General features: G+C 42.9%; 1 protein-coding gene across 2 annotated transcripts in view; it reads right to left on the reverse strand.

The window, feature by feature from the left end:
- Positions 1-1531: 1531 nt before the first annotated feature.
- The window catches only part of lrch4 (leucine-rich repeats and calponin homology (CH) domain containing 4), an 86622-nt gene continuing 65040 nt past the window's right edge, over positions 1532-23113 (reverse strand). Inside the window, exons 10-18 of one of the 2 annotated variants that reach the window (XM_084043593.1) lie at positions 21122-21280; positions 17596-17667; positions 17105-17168; positions 14419-14482; positions 14049-14150; positions 13092-13189; positions 11338-11475; positions 11021-11098; positions 1532-2561 (exon numbers count right to left, since the gene is read on the reverse strand). In XM_084043593.1, coding sequence (XP_083899719.1) covers positions 2382-2561; positions 11021-11098; positions 11338-11475; positions 13092-13189; positions 14049-14150; positions 14419-14482; positions 17105-17168; positions 17596-17667; positions 21122-21280 — 955 coding nt within the window. In that variant the 3' untranslated portion in view covers positions 1532-2381. Of the gene's footprint in view, positions 2562-6252; positions 10457-11020; positions 11099-11337; positions 11476-13091; positions 13190-14048; positions 14151-14418; positions 14483-17104; positions 17169-17595; positions 17668-21121; positions 21281-23113 lie in introns of those variants that run through there. The other variant, XM_084043592.1, reaches the window with a different exon arrangement.

A 23113-nucleotide genomic window follows, 5' to 3' on the forward strand; every position in this document is an offset into this window, starting at 1 on the left:
ATAACATATCGATTATGTTATTATACTTTGTCACACAAGGGCGTCATGTAAACATTGTGAAAATAGCAGACCTACAAGCTCACAAGAGCTGTGAAGTTTTAGATCTATTTATTCACTATTTTGGACTTTTTTATTCGTTTTTATTATTTTTTTCTTTCTTTTTGCCTATAATAACATGCCCAAAATATGGATCCATTATTGATTGTTTTATAGAATTATGGTTTATTGTATCAGCAGCGGGCAGGCCCCGAATGAGATAGTCACAGAATAGTGGGCTGAATAATACCTATTGTATTTAAAATAAAATAATAATCTATTGAGTTGACATGGTCTGCAACTACCAACGTTTTTGGGATAAAAAAAAAAACATACATCCTATTTCAATGTTTGATTGTTTTTTTGCGGTTTGCAGACCTTCCAGTGACAAGGTTTTGTGTGGTGAGCAGGCTGTAAGAGCAGTTGAACAGCACTGGTCTTGAAGTGTAAACACAAAGGAACAAGACAAAACCATACGAGTGACATATTAAAGCAAGAATGTAAAAAATAAACACTGACTGAGCTTGTCTTGTACAGTACTAATACAACAACATCAATATATCTATGGCCCTGGAAATATTCTACTGTTACTAGGAATGCACACATACCATAGAATTGTTTTGGTTGGGTTTTGTTTTTGTTGTATTTGTCATTAGTAAAAAATATGAGTTAATACATTTTTTTATTTCAATTTTTTACCTATTTTTAGGTAATTTGGACCACAAATGAAAGGTGGTAGTAAAAATAATTGGACTTGGTCTATTCGGTCGCTTCATTTCACAAAGGGAGGGGCAAGCCGGTAATTCAAACTATGCAGATTTTTTTTTTTTTAATGTTTTCAGACAGATATAAGAATATAGCATGCATTTAGCCAAAACAAACAAGAAAGCAAACAAACAGCAAACAACATAATTACCAGCTTGCCTCTCGCAAAATGTCCAAAGATGAAAAAATGGACCAATTCTAATGAATAACTTCTACACCCATCCTTTGTTTGTGGTCCACGTTATTTAATGATAGAACCCAGGTTTAAGAAACTGTAATAGAAATTCCCCTTTAAAGTCCTTCAGTCCTCCATCACACTCTCTTTCAATGAGCTCATTTTCAATCATATAGATTTATGAAACAGCAGATAAACATCGGCTGCTGGCAGTATCGGCTGATAACGATGTATGGCCGATAAATCGGTGCATCCCTAACGGCAGTGGTGTAAAGCAACAGAGTACATGTACTCAAATACTGTACTTAAGTACAATTTTGAGGTATTTTTTACTTTACTGGGGTATTTCCAATTTTCAGTACTTTTACTTCTACTCCACTACATCTCAGAGGCAAATATTTTACTTTTACCAATTATTTGAAAACTTTAGTTACTAGTTACTTTGCAATTATCAATTATTATATTATAAAACATACATTAACCACTTTAGCCCTATTTCATACTGTACATAGGCTATTTGAAAATAGCCGATCTACAAGCTCACAACGCGACGCGTTGTGAGCTTGTAGATCGTCTATTTTCAAATATTTTAGTACTTTTACTTTTGGTACATTTTGATACCAATACTTTCGTACTTTTACTCAAGTACATTTTTAATTCAAGAATTTCACTTGTAACGGAATATTTCTATATTGCAGTATTGATACTTTTACATAAGTAAAATATCTGAGTACTTTTTCCACCACTGCCTAATGCATGCTCTGTCGCACGAAAGAGTCGCGCACCGGAAGTCGCACATCTACAAGCTCACTTGTGAAATTGTCCTTTCGGCTAATTCCCATCAGGGTGTTGCCACGGCGGATCATTTTGTTTGACCATTGTGAGCCTGTAGATCTGAAGAGAGAACTTGTGAACTTGTGAACTTGTGAAGTTGTAATCTCAAAAAGGCACTACTGCCTTAAACATGTAACGGTAAACAGAAGCAAACGGGAGGAAGTGGACTGAAAAGCGACTTTTTTGATTTAATTTCATTTAGTTATCGAATGAGTTCCCAGATTGGTCAGGTTGTAAATAGTTTCTGTCGGGTGGAAACCTCATTATGTCCCAAAACTGTTACTTTTCAGGATTCAAATGAAAAAGCTTCAAACGTAGCAGATCTACAAGCTCAAAACGTGTCGCTTCGAGCTTGTAGATCTGCTACTTTTGATGCTTTTGTGTGACGCTGTCGTATGATCAAGTAGGGCGTTAATTTACAGAAAAAAAATAAAAAATAAAAAAGTACAAATTTGATAGGAGGGTTCTGCCCGACGGCAACGAAACGTGCGATTCTCGGTGCACGGTACGGCGTCGCGAGACAGAGCATGAATCGGGGGGGGGGGGGGGGGGGGGGCTCCGCTACATCCGACTACGACGGGATCCCGTTGGTGGGCTGGGCCGTCGCCGGTCCGATGGAGTCCTGGCGGGAGGATCGGCGCGCCGAGGGTCCGCCCGGCGGGGCGGGGCTCTCCAGCAGCGCCTCCACCGTCTGGGCCAGCCGACACAGACCCTCCTCCTCCAGGATGAGCTGGGCGGGGCACAGCGCCTCCTGGTGGGGGGGAGGGGAGTTGGGGGGGGAGAGGCGGAGTCAGACACCATGCCATGCAGAGGAAAACAGGACGTCGTGCAGAGAGAGAGACGTACTTCAAAAAAAAAAGAACTGGTTCACAATCTAGGGTCCGGGGGGCCGCCAGGGGGTGCAAAGGGGGACCCTCGACACGGTCCGTCATTCTGAGAGGGTACAGATTTTGGACCCCCTGGGGGCCCCCGGACCTGATGTTGGGAACCGGTGCACTAAGTCAGGAGTCTTCAACGTTTTTTTTCTCCCCAAGGACACCCGGCGGAAAGAGAGATGAAGCAGGGACCCCACCCCCACCACATAAGCCACTGAAAACATTGTCATAGATTTCATAGACCCAACACCAAACCTCTTTTGCGCCAAAAAATAGCCGATCTACAAGCTCACAACGCCTCGCGCTGCGAGGCGTTGTGAGCTTGTCGGCCGGCTATTTTCGGCCCAAGTTCTCTTCAGAATCGGGATAACAGAGTTCAAGTGGTTAATGTAAAAAGAAAAACAAAAAGATTTGGCTTCCCCCCTGTAGTAACTCTGAGGACTCCCTAGGGGTCCCGGACCCCCTGTTGAAGACCCCTGCACTAAAAGCATGCAGAGACCAGAGCATCACCACAGCGGCATGAAGGTGACATGAAGGTGACATGCAAGGAGATGACAGGGTGAAGCTATACTTGCTCCCTAAATGTCACTAAATGAGATGCATGTGTGAATCTCTTAACCCATTCAATCCGGGAATGCATACTGTGTCATTTTAGATTTTTTTTTAGCTATAACCTTTATTTTATACTTTTGGCTATTCAAACATAGCAGATCTACAAGCTCATGAAAAAAAATGAAAATATGTGAAAATCTTTAAATATATATTTTTTAAAGCGAACATTTTTAACTCAAATCTTTGCTTCTGGGGATTCTACAAATGTCTTCTGAATCCTAGCAGTTAAAAAAACTAAAAACTAAGCTATAATATCAGTGGTTCTCAAACTGTTTTCAAGTCAAGGACCCTGAAAATGATATGTCTCATCTCAAAAAATGTTGTTCCAAAGATCGGAGTTTAACAAATGTTCACTTAAAAAAATCGCAATCTGTGCCATGCTATGAGCTTGTAGGTCTGCTATTTTTGAATAGCCAAAGGTTAAAGTGGTGAAAATCTAAAATGACAGATGCTTTCCCGCTCTTAATGGGTGCAACCAGGGGATGACAAACCTTTCCATGCACGAGGACTCACAAATAGTCACAACCTGGCTTAGAAAACAAACGAAAATAGGATGTGACATCATGCAGACCGTACAGGGGTTAACTGATGACAATCTACCAGGAAAGGGCGGTTCTGTATGTATAGTATATACTCTAAAGGTGCTCATTCTTATCTTTAAGTGTCACAAGACCAGAAAGGTACCAAAAGAGCTCTCAAAGAAATAATGGAGAGTTTGCACACACACACACACACACACACACACACACACACGTTGCGTACCGAAACCACATAACTAACGTAGCCTACTACATACTACACAGTACGCTATTTTCAGCCTACTGTTTAGCACATTGAGTGCCAGATGTTTTTAAAAAAAAGATGTAATGTCATTGGCTGTTTTTAACCATTTTTGGTTTTAAAAACATTCGGTAATCCGTTCCATAGTTGCAGCCAGTTGAAAATAGTCAAAAATACATAGTAAAAAAAAAAAGTACACAGGAGCCGAGATACAGGCTTTTGAAGTCAACCAGGAAGTGGATAGGAGTCTAAATCTTCGAAAAATGATATCTCCTGGTGCTGTGAGGGAAAAAAAAAAACGGTTATAACCGTTTTTGGCACTCCTCGTTTGGATTATGAAAAACGGCTATAACCGTTTTTGGCACTCAATGTGTTAGTATCTACTGAGCAGTATGGGTTTCAATTCAGACATACAAAAAAGTCACTTGGCATACTAAACTGTATGTATGTGATTCCGGAGTAATCCGGACACAGTACGCCCCTAAGTGAAACCGTACGGTAGATACTAAATAGCAGGCTGAAAACAGCATAGTGTGTACTGTATGTAGTACGTTAGTAGGTGGTTTTGGATGCAACCGCAGTCAAATCTGATCCATTTGTAACTCTGAGAGTGTACGCATGTAATAGAATAGGGGTTCCTTTGTAAACTATCCCGAGTTAAATGAACATTTAACTAATTTTTACTGTGTACAAACCCATTGGAGGAAAGGAATGGAAGTTCGAAGACTGTACTGGTTCGAACCCCAAACTGCTCCTGTCTGAAGAGCAGGTTTGATGCCTTGCATGGTTTCCTGCGACGTGTGTTTGTGAATGGGTGAGTGTGAACGTTATATAAAGGTGCTATATCGTCACGGTCGGCCAGAAACCTCTTCTCCACACTCTAACTTTTTGCCCTACCTGACCATACTACAGTGTCACACAACAGCGTCAAAAGTAGCCGATCTGCAAGCTCGAAACACGGCGCGAAGCGACGTGTTTCGAGCTTGTAGATCTGCTACTTTTTGCTGTTTTTTTTATATGAATCCTTAAAAGTAACAGTTTTTGGGACATTTGAGACTAACCGACTAACCAACAACATACAATGTGTACTATGTGGGCCATTTAGCAGCCAGAAAGAAATCTCAGATAGGACACGCTTAACCCCCCCCCCCCCCCCCCCAGCCCTGGAATCAGAGGTTAAACTTGTCAGCAAAAAAAAGAAAAGAAGCTGTAGCGGGACACAAAACGCCAGTGTGTGCAGACAAGAGCGAGGCTAACAGGCTCTAGATTAGAGTGAGGCTAACAGGCTCTTGAGCCCATTCTGTCCCCCATTACCTTGGTGTCTCGCCCCCCCCCCCCCCCCCCCCCGAGGCCGACAAATTCGAGTCGTTGTCTGGCACCGGAGAGCAGTGAGGATTTACCGTGGCAAACAGGCTGTTTGTAAAAAAAAAAGCACAAAGAGGAGGAGAGAGAGAGAGAGAGAGAGAGAGAGAGAGCCATGGGAGGCGCAAGCAGAGAGCAGGGGAGCATAGCTGCATTGTGTAAGCTCTGGGGCTGCTTGGACAATAAGCAAGTACACAGTGAACTGAAATCCTCACGTGTTAAAGGCATTGAATGTAACTTTGCCCTTTGCCCCCATAACAAAATAACAACAAAAACAATTCTTACCCATCATTTCCCTCTGTACCAGCAATTATCAGACACTGGACTAGTGTGGTTGATGCTTTCAAGAGAGGACTAAAGACTCTCCTTTTTAAATTAAGCATTCGTGTTTTAAATCTTCGTTTTTTACAATTTTTTAATGTTTTTATGCGACTGTTTTTAAATCTGTACTGTATCACTTTGAGATTTGTTTCAAATGTAAAGTGCAATATAATTAAAATGTATTATTATTATTATTGTGACGGTGTTAACCTGCAGAAACATACCTCAGAAACACAGCTCACTGTTTGTTTCGGTAGATAAAACAACAAAATACAGCGAGAGGGCAATGTGTTTCTCAGGTAAACACCACCACACTACTCCAGTGGCTGTTGACTGTTGGTATAGAGGGGAAATGATGGTAAAAAAAAAACATATATATCTATTGTTTTGTTATGTAAACACAGGTCAAAGTTGTATACTATACATTTAATTTACTCATCAACACTGAGGATTTTATACAGCAGCAAACACACAAAGCACATAAACACAGTCTACCATCAAACATCATCCTTTTTTTTAATAATTTCTTTACAGCAAGAGAGAGAGAGAAAAAAACTTTACATATAGATCTGTATAAACTCCAGAATTCTCATTCTCATTAAATACATTGGGTATCGTATAAATATTACAAAATACAACGGTATTTGTGTGCTGCGAACATCTTTCAAGAATATAAGCTGGGGCTAAAAGCCAGTGGTTGTAGTGTGGTTTGTTTATGCTGCTACGACTTTTTTATAAAACACTTTGATTTTGAAACATTTACAAAGTTCATTTCAACAGCGGGGCTCTTTAGAACGCTTTGTGAGTTTATTAAGGTTGTGACAGAGATTAGGGCCTCTCTACATGACAGCGTAGCTGTGGAAAACCCACATTAAATTAAATGTAATCCAATCCAATTCAGTTAAAGCTACAATCTGGGACATCAAATATGTTTTAACCGATCCAGAAGATAGAGTATCATTGACTCTTTTGGGCTACATTAGTTGGCTTTCTCACGGGTTCTGAAACCTTCCAGAACCCATTAAGTTCTGTCATGGTTATTTAAGCTCCTAAAAAAGTGTAAATAGCAGATCTAGAAGCTCACAATGCGTCGCGTTGTGAGCTTCTAGATCTGCTATTTTCACTATTTTAGAAACATTTTGAAAGTAGTAGTAATAGTAATACAGTACCTCCTGAAAAGGACCCAAATTATGTCGAGAACCTTATGTGAAACCGAGCCGTAGCGTAATGGACACACATTCAGAACCAGTGAAATACTGTACATGGCACGGCACAGCTCACTTAGTTATTTTAGATGAAAAGAGGCATTAAATCCTGGTGTCGACTAGGACACCTACTTTACTCAATGAAGTTATTTGTAGTTCGGACGTTGTTGCGATCACATCTCTCCGTTCGAGAGACATAAAAACGTACGGAATGTAGCTTTAACTAAAGTTGGACGAGGTCGCCGTCACGGCCTCACAGAACCACCGTTAAGAACCACACCTAAAAAGTCAAAGTGTGCTTTTGAGTTTTGGGGGGGTTTATATAAAAATAGAAGCCCGTTTAAAAGAAGAAATGAAAACGTGAGAAATTAAGCCCTGCTCTGGACGGTTTCTGGTTTTGACCTGTAAAGGCTTGATTTATGGGCAGCGTCCCAAGACGGAATTAGCCGATCTACAAGTGTTGACCTGCGATTGAAATATCGATCAGGCTTAAAGGACCACTTCGCCCATTGTCAACCTACAGTCTGAGACTGAGAAATGGGCTCTGTGCGTACCTGTAGTTCCTGTTCAGCGTCCCGTAGCTTCATTTGATCGGCTCGGCAGCAGAATCTTCTGCCAAGTCGATCAAATGGGAGCTATGGGAAAAGTAACCGGAACAGGAAAACGGGTATGCTACCTTATGGACATTAGGACTACAGTTATACACAGAGCCCAGGGACTGAAAGTAGCTCAGAACAGATGAGGAAGAGTTACAAAGACACCTTCCTGAAACTGGGCTTCATGTCTGCCTTTGTGAAGGCTGCATCCTACACACTGACTGACCAGTCTAACCAGTAATAATTAATAGTAACAATGGTTGGTCCGTGGCGACGCATAGTCAGCTTGTAGATCGGTAGTTTTTTTGCGCGCTTCACCGGCGTGCAACGACATACACTGTAAATCAGCCGTCAATTCTCCTCAGAGACATAAGCGAGACACTGCAGGTTGGTGCAAAGTGCAGAGGAAACCCCAGCCTCTAACATTATCTAACAACACACACACACAAAGAGAAACCTTTTAAACGCTCCATGTCTTTCCAACTCTAAACAACCGACTATAATTGCCCGAGCCAGTCTGTCTACCTGTGTGTGCAGTTTTAGAAAAACAGCCTCATCGATCCAAAAGGAGAGCTTTTAGGAGCCAATTAACCGTATTACATTGTTTGTTTAAGTTGATTACCCAAGGCCTCTGGCCTTTGCACCGAGCACTGCAGCAAAACAAAACAAAACAAAAAACAGACAGGACATACAGTAAACAAAATAAATAAGGAAAAACAAAAACAAACAAATAATTTAAATCAGTTGTTTACATTTATACATACATGAAGCAACAAAAGAACAGGCCGTTGTTCTTTAGTGGGCGATAACGCAACAACAGCCAACGAAAGAATCTATACACACAAGCTTAGAAAAAGATTCTGTACCGTCTGTTAGGAAAAAAAACCCTGGGGCCCACACACAAATGTGACAATGCTGCCCTCGGCTGTTCAACAGTTAACATTGTAGATATACTGTTTCTCTCTCTATATATATAAAACAAAGCACACACGCTGTGCTGTGAGTGGTTCTCCATCCATCTCGGTTAAAGAGGCACTGTGTCATCCCGTCTCATCTGCTTTTAAGTGGCTTACGTACAACTGAAGGGTTTCGTTCACACACAGTGTTGCGCTCTGGGGGGAAAAAAAACAGCCGATCTACAAGCTCACAACGCGTTGTAGATCGGCTATTTTTCGTTGTAGATCGGCTAGTCACCGGGCGCGTGACTGGTACGTACAAACCGGGGCCGTAACCCTTTCAGCGCCACAGGTCTCTGAAACGCTCCACATTTAGGGAACCGTTTCGTCACAAGGCTCAAAGATCACATTCACAGTTCTGTCTGGTTCAACTTAAAACGCAGCTTTTTTCTTTTCTTTAGTTCGTTCCCCTCTGATCCACGGGTCGAGGTTTTGGAGGGGGGGGGGGGCGTACTGTATATATATATAAAAACGTGCTGTGCATTGACGAGTAAAAGCTAAGCTAAAGGCTAAGGCAGGCAGGTGTGTTTGGGGGGAAAGGGGAGGAAAAAGTCCGTAAAGTTGTCCTCTCTTCTCGCGTTTCTTATCATTGTGATGTTTTTACCTGCTTTGCGTTCTGAGTAGGGCTGGGATTCAGAACCCGGAGGGAACCGGATCCAACCGCTGAGGAAGCCGGAATCGGTTCCATCACGTTTGGATCAGTTTCCAGAACCGGGTTTTATCACACTGTATCAGAGCTGGATGGACTTCAAGGACCACCATAACGGTTTAAGGGTCCATATTAAGTAAAGCCAGAGGGTCTCACTTTGAGAACCACTACGATAACAAGTATGCAACACTGTATGTGTGATTGAATTTGTGTTTACCAAAAATGTTATAATGGAGGAAACCGTTAAGGAATCGAACCCCAACCCTAGTTCTAAGCAGGTAGTGCAGTAGGTAGGTAAGTAGGTAGGTAGGTAGGTAGTGCGATGTGCCGTCCGTTCACAAACGCCCCCCCGTAGAGGAAAAGCGCACGTTGTTTACAGTAGCTTATATGTGCCGTTTGGAGGGGATATGATGTGCTCTGTGTTTACGCCCCGCCGTACGCCGCCGTCACGCCGCCGAAAACAGATCTATAAGCTCACAATCTGCGAGCTTATAGATCAGCTGTTTTTGGCGCGCAACACCGTCCTACGGCAAAGTATGAATGGGGTTTCATATGGCTCTAGTGGGGTTTGCAGCTGTGCCTCGTGTGTGTGTGTGTGTGTGTGTGTGTGCGTGTGTGTGTGTGCGTGTGTGTGTGTGTACATTAAGTGTCGCTATGCCATTTGTTCTCTGGGTCGTCGCGGACGTTACGTGCACGAACCGCACGTCCGCATAAACACACACACACACACACACACACATAGTATGTTGTGAGCAGCTGTGTGGGGAGCGGTAAGGCTTTGTGTTAGCGTGTCTCACATTCCTTTTCTAATGGGCTGTCGCCAGACGACAGCTGCGCGCGAGAGGCCGCGGCACGCGAGCTTGGCGGCGCGTACTGTACACCATCTGCGCGTCGTCTTTACGTTGCGTTGCGTGCGGGAGGGAGAGAACAGGGGGGTCTCGGGGGGGTTTCGGGGGGGGGGTCTCCTCAGCCTCTCTCTTATCCGAGGAGGTAACAGTAGAGTGCATAGAGCAGCGTCATGGCCGCCACGTAGAAGAGCAGGAAGTCTGTGGAGAGCAGCGAAGAAGAGAACAAGGGCCGCGGCGGCGACGACGAGGACGGGGACAACATGGACGAAGAAGAAGAAGAAGGCGAGGGCGAGGAGCGGTGCTGGTGGCGGCCGGGGGTCTCTTCCTCTTCCTCCTCCTCCTCCTCCTCGACCCTTGCGGCGACCTCCAGCAGGGCCGACACGCAGCGCAGCACAGCGGCCGTCTTACACAGGACGACGTCAGAGCACACGCACACCTCCGTCTGAGCGGGGGGGGGAGAACCAGACGGGAGGTGGTGGGGGAAGCGGAAGGAGGAGCGAGGGGAAGCAGGAGGAGGAGCGGGGGCAGGGGTGGGGGGGGAGCAGGAGAAGGGGCAGGGGTGGGGGGGGAGAAGGAGGAGAAGGGGCGGGGCGACACAACGTAGGTATAGGGAGGTGCGACAAGGAGAGAACAGAGAGCAGATTTTTTAGACACACGATAAACACGTCGCAGAGCAAAACGAACATGAACATCCATGAAGCACAAAGAAAGAAAAGGACATTTGACACGTGACATTGTTTTTAACCACTTTAGCCTTTTGACATTTTTTCCCCCGAATTTTCAACTTGCTTTTGATTTTGGTATTTTTGTTTCAAAAACAGCAAAACTAGCTGAACTATAAGCTCGCGATGCAACGTGTTGTGTGCTTATAGATTGGCTATTTTCGCTATCTATATATATCGGGCTTAAAGTGGTCAAAATACTGCATGAATTGGCAATACAAAAAAAAAGCTGAGACAAAAGAAAAAACAGAAAAGGGCGCTCAACGAGACGGGAGTGGACTCACCTCTGGGACGCCCAGCTTGCGGCAGGCGGTGATGAAGTTCTCTATGTTCAGCCTGCACTTGGCGGAGCTCAGTTTTGGCTGTGTGGGGGCAACAGAGCAAAATGGAACACATGAGACCAAGTCCTTCAAGACAGAAAAGGCTTTTCTTTTGACTGTTTTGGTTCCAAAACCCTGCAGACGTTTCATATTGTTTCATATCGTCTCTGTCGGGTGGAAACCTCATACAGTATGTCCAAAACTGTTACTTTTCAGCATTCAAATAAAATAAAATGCAGATCTACAAGCTCAAAACTCGTCGCTTCGGGTCGCGTACTGACCACAGCAGGAGAAGGGATGTGGATGATTTGCACGGAGCGCGGTCGTATCTGGTTGACCAGCTGACACAGGATGGTTCCGTTGGACAGGGCCTCACTCAGGTCCTCTGATAACGTGACCTTCAGACGAGACTCCAGAGTCTGGGGGGAAGAAAAGAAGGAGATGGGAGGGTGAATTATCTCTAGGGGTACAACTACTGATTATTTTCTTAGCAATAGGCTCTATTCACAGCGGCCATATTATGAAGACATTCACAGGTGTTACCAATGATACTAATGAAGGCTCTGTTCCATTCTGGTCAAACAGAGTCAGGGTGCTGGTATTGTGTGCATGTTGGCCCACTGGAAACACTCTGCTACACCAGTGGGTCTACAGTTGGAGTCCAGGGACCCTCATGGGCTTCCAAATGGCCCCTTACAGGCGTGTAACTCTGAGAGTGTACAAATGGAACCAAATGGACGGGTCCATTTGGTTCCATTTGTACACTCTCAGAGTTATGGGGGTCGTGGAAACCACTGTGCTACACTAAATGGAACAGAGCCTTCATTAGTATCATTGGTAACACCTGCGAAGGAAGTGATAATATGGCTGCTGTGCATAGAGCCTATTATTATGTTCATTACTTTTTAAAATTGATATACCACGTAAACCTCATTTTATATTTCATCGCACAATGGTGCAAAAAGAAAATAGAAAACAACAGATCTTCAAGCTCACAGCGTGTCGCATCGCAAATCGCTGTGAACGTGTAGATTGCCGCTTGTTTTTTAAATACATAAAAATAATCGCCTAGAATGACATGCTTAAATTAGGGATCAATTAATGATCAATTATTTGGTTAAATTGTGATTTTTTTAAAATAATTTATTAAATCGATTAGTTGGATTAATTTGGTGCGCCCCTAATTATCTTCTCCTAAAGTTCACCAAATGCACCTGTTTGGAGGGTGTCTGCCTGCACAACACTGACCCCTGCTGGCCATCTGAGGTGTATCAACTATAGTTACAGTTAAAATGTATGCATTTAGCAGACACTCTTATCCAGAGAAACGTACAAGAGTGAACGCACAGTAAGCATGGACTCTGGTCGAGTCAACAAACAAGGTAACAACAACAACAACAACAACAAAGGTAACTAGTCACATAAGTAGAGTGCAGGGAGAACAACGTAGTGTCTCAAAGAAAATAGCAAACCAGATAAACAATGATCCTAGCGTCTGTCTTCTGCACCATCTACAAAACATTCTTAACTCATTCACTGCCTGAATTATTTCTGGCCGCGTTTGCCCACTGCCAAGATTTTTAATTGAAAAAAAAAAGTACTCAGGAGCCGAGATACAGAATTTTTAAGTTTTAAGTTAAGAAATCGAAAAATCATATCTCCTTGGTCTTTGGGTCAAAAAAAAAAAAAAAAGAAAGTAAAAAAAAAAAAAAAAAAACTTTTTTAAAAGTCGTTTTAGTCGTTCTAGGCAGGGAATGAGTTAACATTTGTGGTCAAGGGATATAACGATATAGGAGTGCTATGGGGTGAGGTGGAGTCTGAAGAGGTGAGTGCTAGGGGGTGAGGTCGAGTCCTAATTGAGTGTCTTTGTCCTACACTCAATTACCGGTTCATTTGGCTCCATTTGTACACTCTCAGATTTATGGCGGTCCATGACCTAATCCTACCAAACTGTGAGTCCTTGTAATTAAAAAGATTTATTTGAAAACCATAGACAGGGGAGACTCATAGTGGGAGTTGGACACTGGTTATGCACCTTGCGTAGCTGGATGACATCTGGTCTCTCTTCCTTGGGGGAGCGCAGTGTGGTTCTGGACTCGCTGCGGCCTAACTCCACCAGGCTGTGGACTGAACCTGAGGACACAACAACAACAACACACATCGGCACGGATCAGAGGGGTTTGCATGTCAGTGGGAGAGAGTGTGTGTGTGTGTGTGTGTGTGTGTGTGTGTGTGTGTGTGTGTGTGTGTGTGTGTGACTAAATAAAAACTAAATAATAATAAGCTAGATGACTAAAACTAAGACTAAATATGTTGACAATTTTGTCAACAAATAAAAGCTAGACTAAAATGTTAGTGAGGGACGAGCGGAGAAGAGATCCAGTAGAACTAAAAGACAATTCATGTTATGTTTGGTTGCGCTCGGGTGTTGCGCTCTGAAAATAGCAGACCTACAAGCTCTTGTGAGCTTGTAGATCGGCTATTTTCAGCATGCAAATAAGAGTAAAATCAGGCATTACGACACCATTACGGCCCACCAAAATACATTTTAGTTGACTAAATCAACTGTAGATTTAGTCGACTAAAACTAGACTAAAACTTCATTTCATATGACTAAAATATGACTAAAACTAAATGGAATTTTATTCAAAAGACTATGACTAAAACAAAATCAACACTGGTGTGTGTGTGTGAGTATGTGTGTGTGTTCTTTGAGAAAACCATAACCACTACAGCCCTGTAAGAGGAATGTTTGATGTGGTGATTGTATAATAAGAACTATAGACGACAGGACTGTGAGGGTTCCATTGAAATAGCATCGTCAGCTTTTCTACACGGGTGATTTCTCTCATAGGGTTCGCTAGGGTTCAAGTGTTTAAAAAGAAAAAAAGATCATATCACAAAGATTTGGCGGCCCCCCTGTTGAAGACCCCTGACTTAAGGGAAGGAGTGTGATGAATGGAGGGCCATAAGATGTACAGTAGGTGTGTACCTGTGCTCTTGAAACTGTTGCGAGACGACGTCCTGAACAGGAAGCTGTTGGGTTTCTGGGCCTGACCGGGAGGAGAGGACGTCTTCGGAGACGATGGCATTTCTGACACAAACACACAAACACACACATCAACTTCAGCAAGTTAACAGCTTTGGACAAAAGACATCCTAATCTATAATAGTCCAGGTGCTGGACATAATGACAGATATGTACAGATCAAATTGCTGGAAACATCGAAAGCAGCAATTAAAAAGTGGAGCCGAGAACCTGTGTGTGCGGATTTTATTTGTTATGTACCCTACTCTGTGTGTGTGTGTGTGTGTGTGTGTGTGTGTGTGTGTGTGTGCGTGTGTGTGTTTGTGAGTTATACCTGCTCTGCTGACAGAGCGTTGGACGGTTGCAGGAGGAAACACAGCAGACATCTGATCTGCACTCTGTTGATGGAGAGACAGACAGACATACGGACAGCAGGTTAGTTAGATAACACTAACACTGAGCACACATTACTACATGTTAACATCATCCTCTGATGAGCTTTAACCCATTAACACTATCTGTGTCACATTAGCTATATATATATATATATATATATATATATGAGTGTGTGTCATGATAAAAGAAAAAAAGCAGATATACAAGCTCATAGGATGTCACTTTGTGTCGCACTATGAGCTTGCAGATATGCTATTCTTTTTTAAATCGTGAAATGTGGTGCAAATCTTTGAATATATATTTTTTAAAGCAAATTTGAACTCATTGAGTGCCTTTCACGTGTTTTACCGCTATGGTGCAACGTGCCATTAACGTGTTTCACGTGTTTTACCGCTATGGTAAGCGCACGCGCGCGAAATTTTTCGGGTCTAATTCGGGTCTAATTCGGTTCTATTTGACCAATATAAATCAACCTTTTTTCGGGTCTAATTCGGTTCTATTTAAGGTTCTAAGTTAAGTTCCAATGAAAGATGGCGTTTCAAGAACTAATGAAGGATAAATAATTTGTACTGTTTTAACTTTGATGATTTTCGGTCATGACTCGTTGTACGGCAAAGTATAAAACGAGCCGTCAGTATATAGAGGCTATGCACGTGACATCATCGTACCCAGAAGTTGTGCGGGAACGACTACTGAGTGGCAAAAAAAGACTTTCTGGCCTTGACAGCCCATACATCCAAACAGAAAAGTCCTATCTGGTTGTAGGTTGTATTAAACAACGTTAAACTCACCAACATGGCAGCTGTACAGAAAGCTTGAATTATCCTCTTTCTATCTGTTTTTGTTTCATAAAAATCCTACTACTATGAGCTACTTTCTGTCAATAAATTCCATGCAGGTGATTATTTTGTGTCAGAGTTTGGAAGCGCTCATTTTCAATAACGCAACGTCCTGCTGCCTCCTGCATTATGTGACATTTAGAAACAACTGGTACGCAGGACCGTTGACTGATTCCCAACAAGTATGCTCCAACGCTCCAAGCTGCTCAATGTGTTGCCACTCAAGTCTAGATGAGGGGGGCGTGTCCCGGTTGTAGGTTGTATTAAACAACGTTAAACTCACCAACATGGCAGCTGTACAGAAAGCTTGAATTATCCTCTTTCTATCTGTTTTTGTTTCATAAAAATCCTACTACTATGAGCTACTTTCTGTCAATAAATTCCATGCAGGTGATTATTTTGTGTCAGAGTTTGGAAGCGCTCATTTTCAATAACGCAACGTCCTGCTGCCTCCTGCATTATGTGACATTTAGAAACAACTGGTACGCAGGACCGTTGACTGATTCCCAACAAGTATGCTCCAACGCTCCAAGCTGCTCAATGTGTTGCCACTCAAGTCTAGATGAGGGGGGCGTGTCCCGGTGGCAAAGTGACGCATGTGCACATACTCTCTATTGTCCCTCAGTGCTTCCTGCCTAACACGCCGGGTGTCAGATAAAAAACTTTTCTTTTATTTGTTGCTTTTTTTTACCCCTTTCTCTCCCCATTTTAGTCGTTATGCCAAATACTTCCTCCCCACACACATCTCTGTGTGTGTTGTCACTGCCGTTGTATCCTACTGACTCACATGCCGGTGAGGCGCGTCAGTTAATAAATAACTGGCAGCAATGACTCGTCTTGCCTCGTTTACACCATGCATTTAGCCTCACCTAGTAGCAGTGGTGTAAAGTAACTAATTACATTTACTTAAGTGTTTTACCGCTATGGTGCAACGTGCCATTAACGTGTTTCACGTGTTTTACCGCTATGGTAAGCGCACGCGCGCGAAATTTTTCGGGTCTAATTCGGGTCTATTTGACCAATATAAATCAACCTTTTTTCGGGTCTAATTCGGTCTAATTCGGTTCTATTTAAGGTTCTAAGTTAAGTTCCAATGAAAGATGGCGTTTCAAGAACTAATGAAGGATAAATAATTTGTACTGTTTTAACTTTGATAACATAAAAACGAACATATATTTACATAAATAATAATTATGAAAATGATTTTTTTTTTTGGAATATGGCCAGGGGCCACAAGGAAGCTCCTCGCAGGCCGCACGTGGCCCGCGGGCCGCCAGTTGAATATCTATGCATTAACGTGTTTCACGTGTTTTTGAAAAAATTGTAAAAAATAAATAAAAATAAAATAAAAATTGTTCAGAAGATATCATTATCTGAAAATTTGAAGCTCCATCCACTCCTTGTTTAACTTATAACTGAAAAAGGCTGTATCTCGGTTCCTAAGCACTTTTTTTTTACTTTGAAAAAAAAAAAAATCGCACTGGCCAGAAATAGCCAGAAATAATTCTGGCACTCAGTGAGTTAAAATATATATTTTTTTAACTCAAATCTTTGCTCCTGGGGGTCCCTGGAACAAAATATTTTGTTTGTGGCCAAACACAAATACATACAACATACGCTGTGAGCTTGTCTGTATTTTCGTTACTTTTGTGTGACAAAGTCTAAAATAGGGCATTGATTTACAATCTGCCTGTCAGCGACAATAACATACATTTTAATGAAATATGAAAAATTTGATGTAACAGGTCTTTAATTGTGCAACATGATGTTCAGAGAAAGACTCACCTGAAAAGATGCACATCTGTGTCTGAGGCCGTTCTGGGACTGGGTGTTCTCTGGTGAGCCACCACTAGGGGGAGACACGACATCACAGGTTGACAAACGACAGCCCATAACATTATTTTTATTATTACACCACAAACCTCTCCCTCTGACAACATGTCACTGTTGTCGGGCAGAAAGCTGGTATCCCCCCCATTTCCTGAAAAGTAACTGTTTTGGACATGCAAAGTTTCCACCTGACAATAATGATAATAATATCTAAATCTTTTATAGCACTTTACATGGGGGGGGGGGCAAAGAAAATCTACTTTATTTGGGGGAAAAGAAAACAGTCTAAGAAAAGGAAAATACTAAGGAATAAAATCAATAAATGAAGATGTTGATACGACTACAGAAAAGGCAACGAAACCCCCCCAAAAAACATAATCAGAATCAGAGGACATTCACTCAGTAACAGTACTGTACATATGTCTGGGGTGCCGCTTTCTACTTACCCTGTGCAACTTCCTGCTTGCGGTGCCGGAGTCATGTGACTTCCTGTTTTGGCCGAGGAGGACTTCAGTAAGCTGTAAAAAAAAAGAAAAAGGAAAAAAAAGCAGCGTGTGATGTGGTTAATGTACGGTAATAAATAGGAGGCAGTAGGACTGTTGAGTGTTACACTGAAATAGCACAGTCGACGTTTTTTAGAAACCCCCCTCGTTAAGACGAGTTTAAAAGTTGCAATCAGGGAACTCATTCGAATGAATAAAAAAAGGTTATTTTCCAATCTGTGTGGTAGAGTATGTTGCACAAGCAGTACTGTCTGAGACGCATAAGCACAATCTCCCATTACCAAGCAGGTATTATCTCTTGAAAACATATTAGTAGTAGCCAATGGTGTAAAGTAACTGAGTACATGTACTCAAGTACTGAACTTAAGTACAATTTTGGCTATTTTCAAAAGATTTTCATACATTTTGTACTTTTGAAATGGGACATTCTGCATAATGAGCACTTTCTACTTTTGGTACTTTAAGTACATTTTGATGCCAATACTTTTGTACTTTTACTCAAGTAAACTTTGAATTCCAGACTTTTACTTGTACCAGAGTATTTCTACATTGCAGTATTGATACTTTTACTTAAGTAAGAAATGTGAGTACTTTTTCCACCCCTGGTAGTTTAGTCTCCCACACGGGGGAAACCCGGGTTTGAATCCTTCTCAGGACATGAAGCTTTGCAGAGCTTTAAGCACTTCTTAGGACATTTTGTTGTATGACAAGAGACTGAAAAGAGCAAATCTACTATTTTGGGGGCAGTACTGGCTCCCTAAGGTAGAGCGGATGCTTGGGAAACAGAAGGTTCCCGGGCTCGATCCCCGGTGTCCTTGAGCAAGACACTGAACCCCTAACATCCCCCGATGAGAAGGTTGGTGCCTTGCATGGTTTCCTCTGCAGTCAGTGTGTGAATGTAATTCAAATGCACCTCACTTAAAAAAAATTGTCATGGAAAAATATACCGTCTCTGTCGGGTGTAAACCTCATTCAGTATGTCCACAGCTGTTACTTTTCAGGATTCAATTGAAAACGCAAAAAGTAGGCAGTGACGGTCCAGGCACCCTCGGCTGCAATGCGAGGCGGACAGCGTGTCGCGGGTTCGACTCCCGTTCCCGACGACCGTTGCTGCGTGTCACCCCCCCATCTCTCTCCCCAAAATATGGAGATAAGAGGGTGAGGATTATACTGTAGGTGAGTGACTAGAAATGTGTTTCATTCATACTGTGTGTACAGTAACATGTGATGCGTGCATATCATTTCCTTTCATACACTAGCCATCCTCAGCTCACAACGCGTCGCGTGAGCTTGTAGATCGGCTATGTTCTTGGCTATTTTCGGTTATTAGTTAATTCGCCTATTTTCGGTGCACGTTTTCGGGCGCACGTTTTCATGGGGTGCACGTTTTCACGGGGTGCACGTTTTCCAGTGCACCTTTTCATGGGGTGCACGTTTTCATGGGGTGCACGTTTTCGGGCACACCTTTTCATGGGGTGCACGTTTTCGGGCACACATTTTCATGGGGTGCACCTTTTCGATTCCTTGGAAGACATCTGTGGAATCCAAATGAGTGAAATCAGTCGTGGAGACTGACAACTTGAATCCATGCATCCTGTGGGGCTGGGGGGTTGTGGGGGTGTGGGACAGTTAACATGCTTCCTTCCTCATCTTCCTCTGTCCAGTAGTGAGATGTATGACTCCATTAACCCCTCCCACTCTCCTGGCAGACACGCTGAGAATCTGCTCAGTGTTTCAGAGTGCTCGGGCTGCCGGTGACATCACAGCGCACGCCGAGTTCAGTCCATTTACCAACGGTCAGTTAAAAACAACAACACGCCTTGTCCGGGTTATACTTCTGGTCTATTTTCGGCCTGCGACTCGTTGTACGGCAAAGTATAAAACGAGCCGTCAGTATGTAGAGGCTAAGCACGTGACATCATCGTACCCAGAAGTTGTGCGGGAACGCCTACTGAGTGGCAAAAAAATACTTTCTGGCGTTGACAGGCCATACATCCAAACAGAAAAGTCCTATCTGGTTGTATTAAACAACGTTAAACTCACCAACATGGCAGCTGTACGGAAAGCTTGAATTATCCTCTTTCTATCTGTTTTTGTTTCATAAAAATCCACCGCAGATAATGTTATGAGCTACTTCCTGTCAATCCATGCAGGTGATTATTTTGTGTCAGAGTCTGGAAGCGCTCGTTTTCAATAACGCAACGTCCTGCTGCCTCCTGCATTATGTCATTACGTGACATTTAGACACAAGTGGTACGCAGGACCGTTGACTGATTCCCAACAAGTATGCTCCAACGCTCCAAGCTGCTCAATGTGTTGCCACTCAGTCTAGATGAGGGGGGCGTGTCCCGGTGGAAAAGTGACGCATGTGCACATACTCTCTATTGTCCTTCCTGCCCAACACGCCGGGTGTCAGATAAAAAACTTTTCTTTTGTTTGTTGCTTTTTTTTTACCCCTTTTTCTCCCCATTTTAGTCGTTATGCCAATTACTTCCTCCCCACACACATCTCTGTGTGTGTTGTCACTGCTGTTGTATCCTACTGACTCTGTATGCCAGTGAGGCGCGTCAGTTAATAAATTACTGGCAGCAATGACTCGTCTTGCCTCGTTTACACCATGCATTTAACCGCAGTGGTGTAAAGTAACTAATTACATTTACTTAAGTACTATACTTAAGTACAATTTTGAGGTATTTTTACTTTTAGTGGAGTATTTCAAATTTTTCAATAATTCAATTATTTGAAAACTAGTTACCAGTTACTTTTTAGATTTAGATTTTTATTACTACTATTTTTTATTACTACACATACATTAACCACTTAAGCTCTCTATATATATTTTGGCTATTTTGCAGTATTGATACTTTTACTTTTAGACTTTTAGACGTAAAGATTGTGAGTACTTTTTCCACCACTGGCATTTAGCCATGTCTTCTTCGACCATTGTCGTTCTCGCCGGTGCTCTGAGTCAGTCTGAGTCAACGCACACTGACCCACCCTGCTTCAGAGCAGGGTGGGGTGCACCTCCTAGGACGCAGTGCACTTAACGAGTGTTCTAACGACAACGCACCGACTGCACTGAATGTACCAACGTCCAGAGAGCACACTACACAGTGCTCTCAGTGCATACCGGTAATACTGTATATCCCAACGGAACGCACCCTGCATTATGAGTCGTGCTGAGTAAAGTTCTCTAATGGATGGATAGATTCAATTGATAATTATTTCAATCAATGAGAGAGACATATGAGAGAGATCATAATATTATGATCTCTCTCTCTCTCTCTCAGTGTAATGAACTTACGGACTGTCCCTGGCTTTCTCCTCTCTCTCTATCTCTGTGTCTCTCTCTCTCTCTAGGCCTCTCTCCCTCTCTCTGTGTTAAATAACTTACTTTCTGTCCTTGTCCTTCTGCTGCTGTCTCTCTCTCTCATTCTCTAGGTCTCTCTCTCAGTGTTAAATAACTTACAGTCTTTCCTTGTCTTTCTGCTGCTGTCTCTCTCTCTCCTGCCAGAGGAGCAGAGTTCCTGGTCTCCTCCTCTCCTCCAGGGTGGGGCTGGAGGGAGACGTGGGAGAGGAAGACGATGATGAAGACTGCGGTGGTCCCAGCTCCACGTGCAGACTGCTCCTGTAGGGCATGCGCGCACACACACGCACACACACACACACACACACACACACACACACACACACACACACACACACACACACACACACACACACACACACACACACACACACACACACACACACACACACACACACACACACACACACACACACACACACACACACACACAGGGAAGAACAGGGGGACAAGACGTTAGTGGTGGACAAAGTATACGTAGATCGTCCTGTTCAAAAATACTTGAGTATTCAAAAGTACACACTTTTTGAAAAAATACCTAAGTGTACAAATGTACACAATTACAATGCTTGCCGTGTTGAAATGTAGCAAAAGAAACGACAAAAAAAACATCGAAAGATTTTCCAGGCGTCTTTTCCAAAAGCGTCAAATTTAGTGAAAATATCAGATCTCGCAATGCGACGCCTTTTGAGCTCGCAGATCTGTTATTTTATATTTAAAGGTAGGGTAAGTGATATTTTTTTGTATTATTCTTTTTTTGTTAAAAAGGTTAAAGTACTATATTCTGAAAGTAATCATTGCTACAGAGCGTTTGTTCGGTCACAGGGGTCTCTCCAGCTCTTTAGTAAACAGAATATAGTACATTTTCAGGTAGGTGACAACATTTAAGCCAATCGGGACAGAGCACTGAAAATGCATTTTCTGTTTAATAAAGAGCTGGAGAGACGTGGGAGACTCCTTTTACTGAACAAACACTCTATAGCAATGAGTACTATCAGAATATAGAGCTATTTAACACTTATTTTAACCTAAAGTAAATCACTTACCCTCCCTTTTAAATATTTCAAAAGTATAAAACGTATGAGAAAACAAATGAGCTAACGTACTTCTGTGGCCTACTGGCAGTGTGCATACAAAGTTTAACGCTCCTCTGTCCAGTGGTTTGAGAAATTATCTCTGGACAGACGCGCACGCACACACACACACACACACACACACACACACACACACACACACACACACACACACACACACACAGCTATCCTCTTGCCATGAAGCCACGCCGTAAAAACTAATTACCATCGTCAAGATGACATGTCGTGTCATGCCAAAAAAGCATCATGAATTGAATTGACAAACAGAGACAGGGATGGGGAAAAAAAGGGAGGGAGACAGAGAGAGATTGAACGCGGGGGAGGACTAGACTACAGCCTCGGAGCTAAAACAGACCCAAACAGACAAACGAGCCATTTGACTGATGTCTGGAAAGACAGGCTCATTGTGTTCAGCGCACATTTGAGCATAATCGCATTTCTTACGGGTTTCTGCACATTTCCTGTTGCAGTACATTGAATTGGACTTTCTCTTGCAGCCGTCATTGTTCTTGGCTCCTTCAGATTGTGTTGCTTAAAGCTTATGGGCACGGTCATGCATCTGCATCAGAAGAGTTGCAGCCGACTCATGTGCGTCGTCTTGTGGGTTGTGGGCAGTGCCCGTGGTGTGTAGTTCATTTGGACTTCCATTGTTGTGGTGGCTCTCTCCAATGTCCTGAGGGCACTTGCCTGGAATGCCCTGCACGCACGTCGCACAGTGTTATTATTATGAGGAGAGTGTGGAAATCTGACAATGGGAGAAGACCTCGAGAGGAGGCTGTTTGTAGCTACAGTGGAGTAAGTTACTGCTGTATGGGGCTGAGACATGGACCCTCACAGTGGAGTAAGTTACTGCTGTATGGGGCTGAGACATGGACCCTCACAGTGGAGTAAGTTACTGCTGTATGGAGCCGAGACATGGACCCTCACAGTGGAGTCAGTTACTGCTGTATGGGTATGAGACATGGACCCTCACAGGGGAGTCAGTACTGCTGTATGGGGC

The sequence above is a fragment of the Gymnoscopelus microlampas genome (assembly GCF_963454915.1).
Source record: "Gymnoscopelus microlampas genome assembly, chromosome: 19".
Classification (NCBI taxonomy): domain Eukaryota; kingdom Metazoa; phylum Chordata; class Actinopteri; order Myctophiformes; family Myctophidae; genus Gymnoscopelus; species Gymnoscopelus microlampas.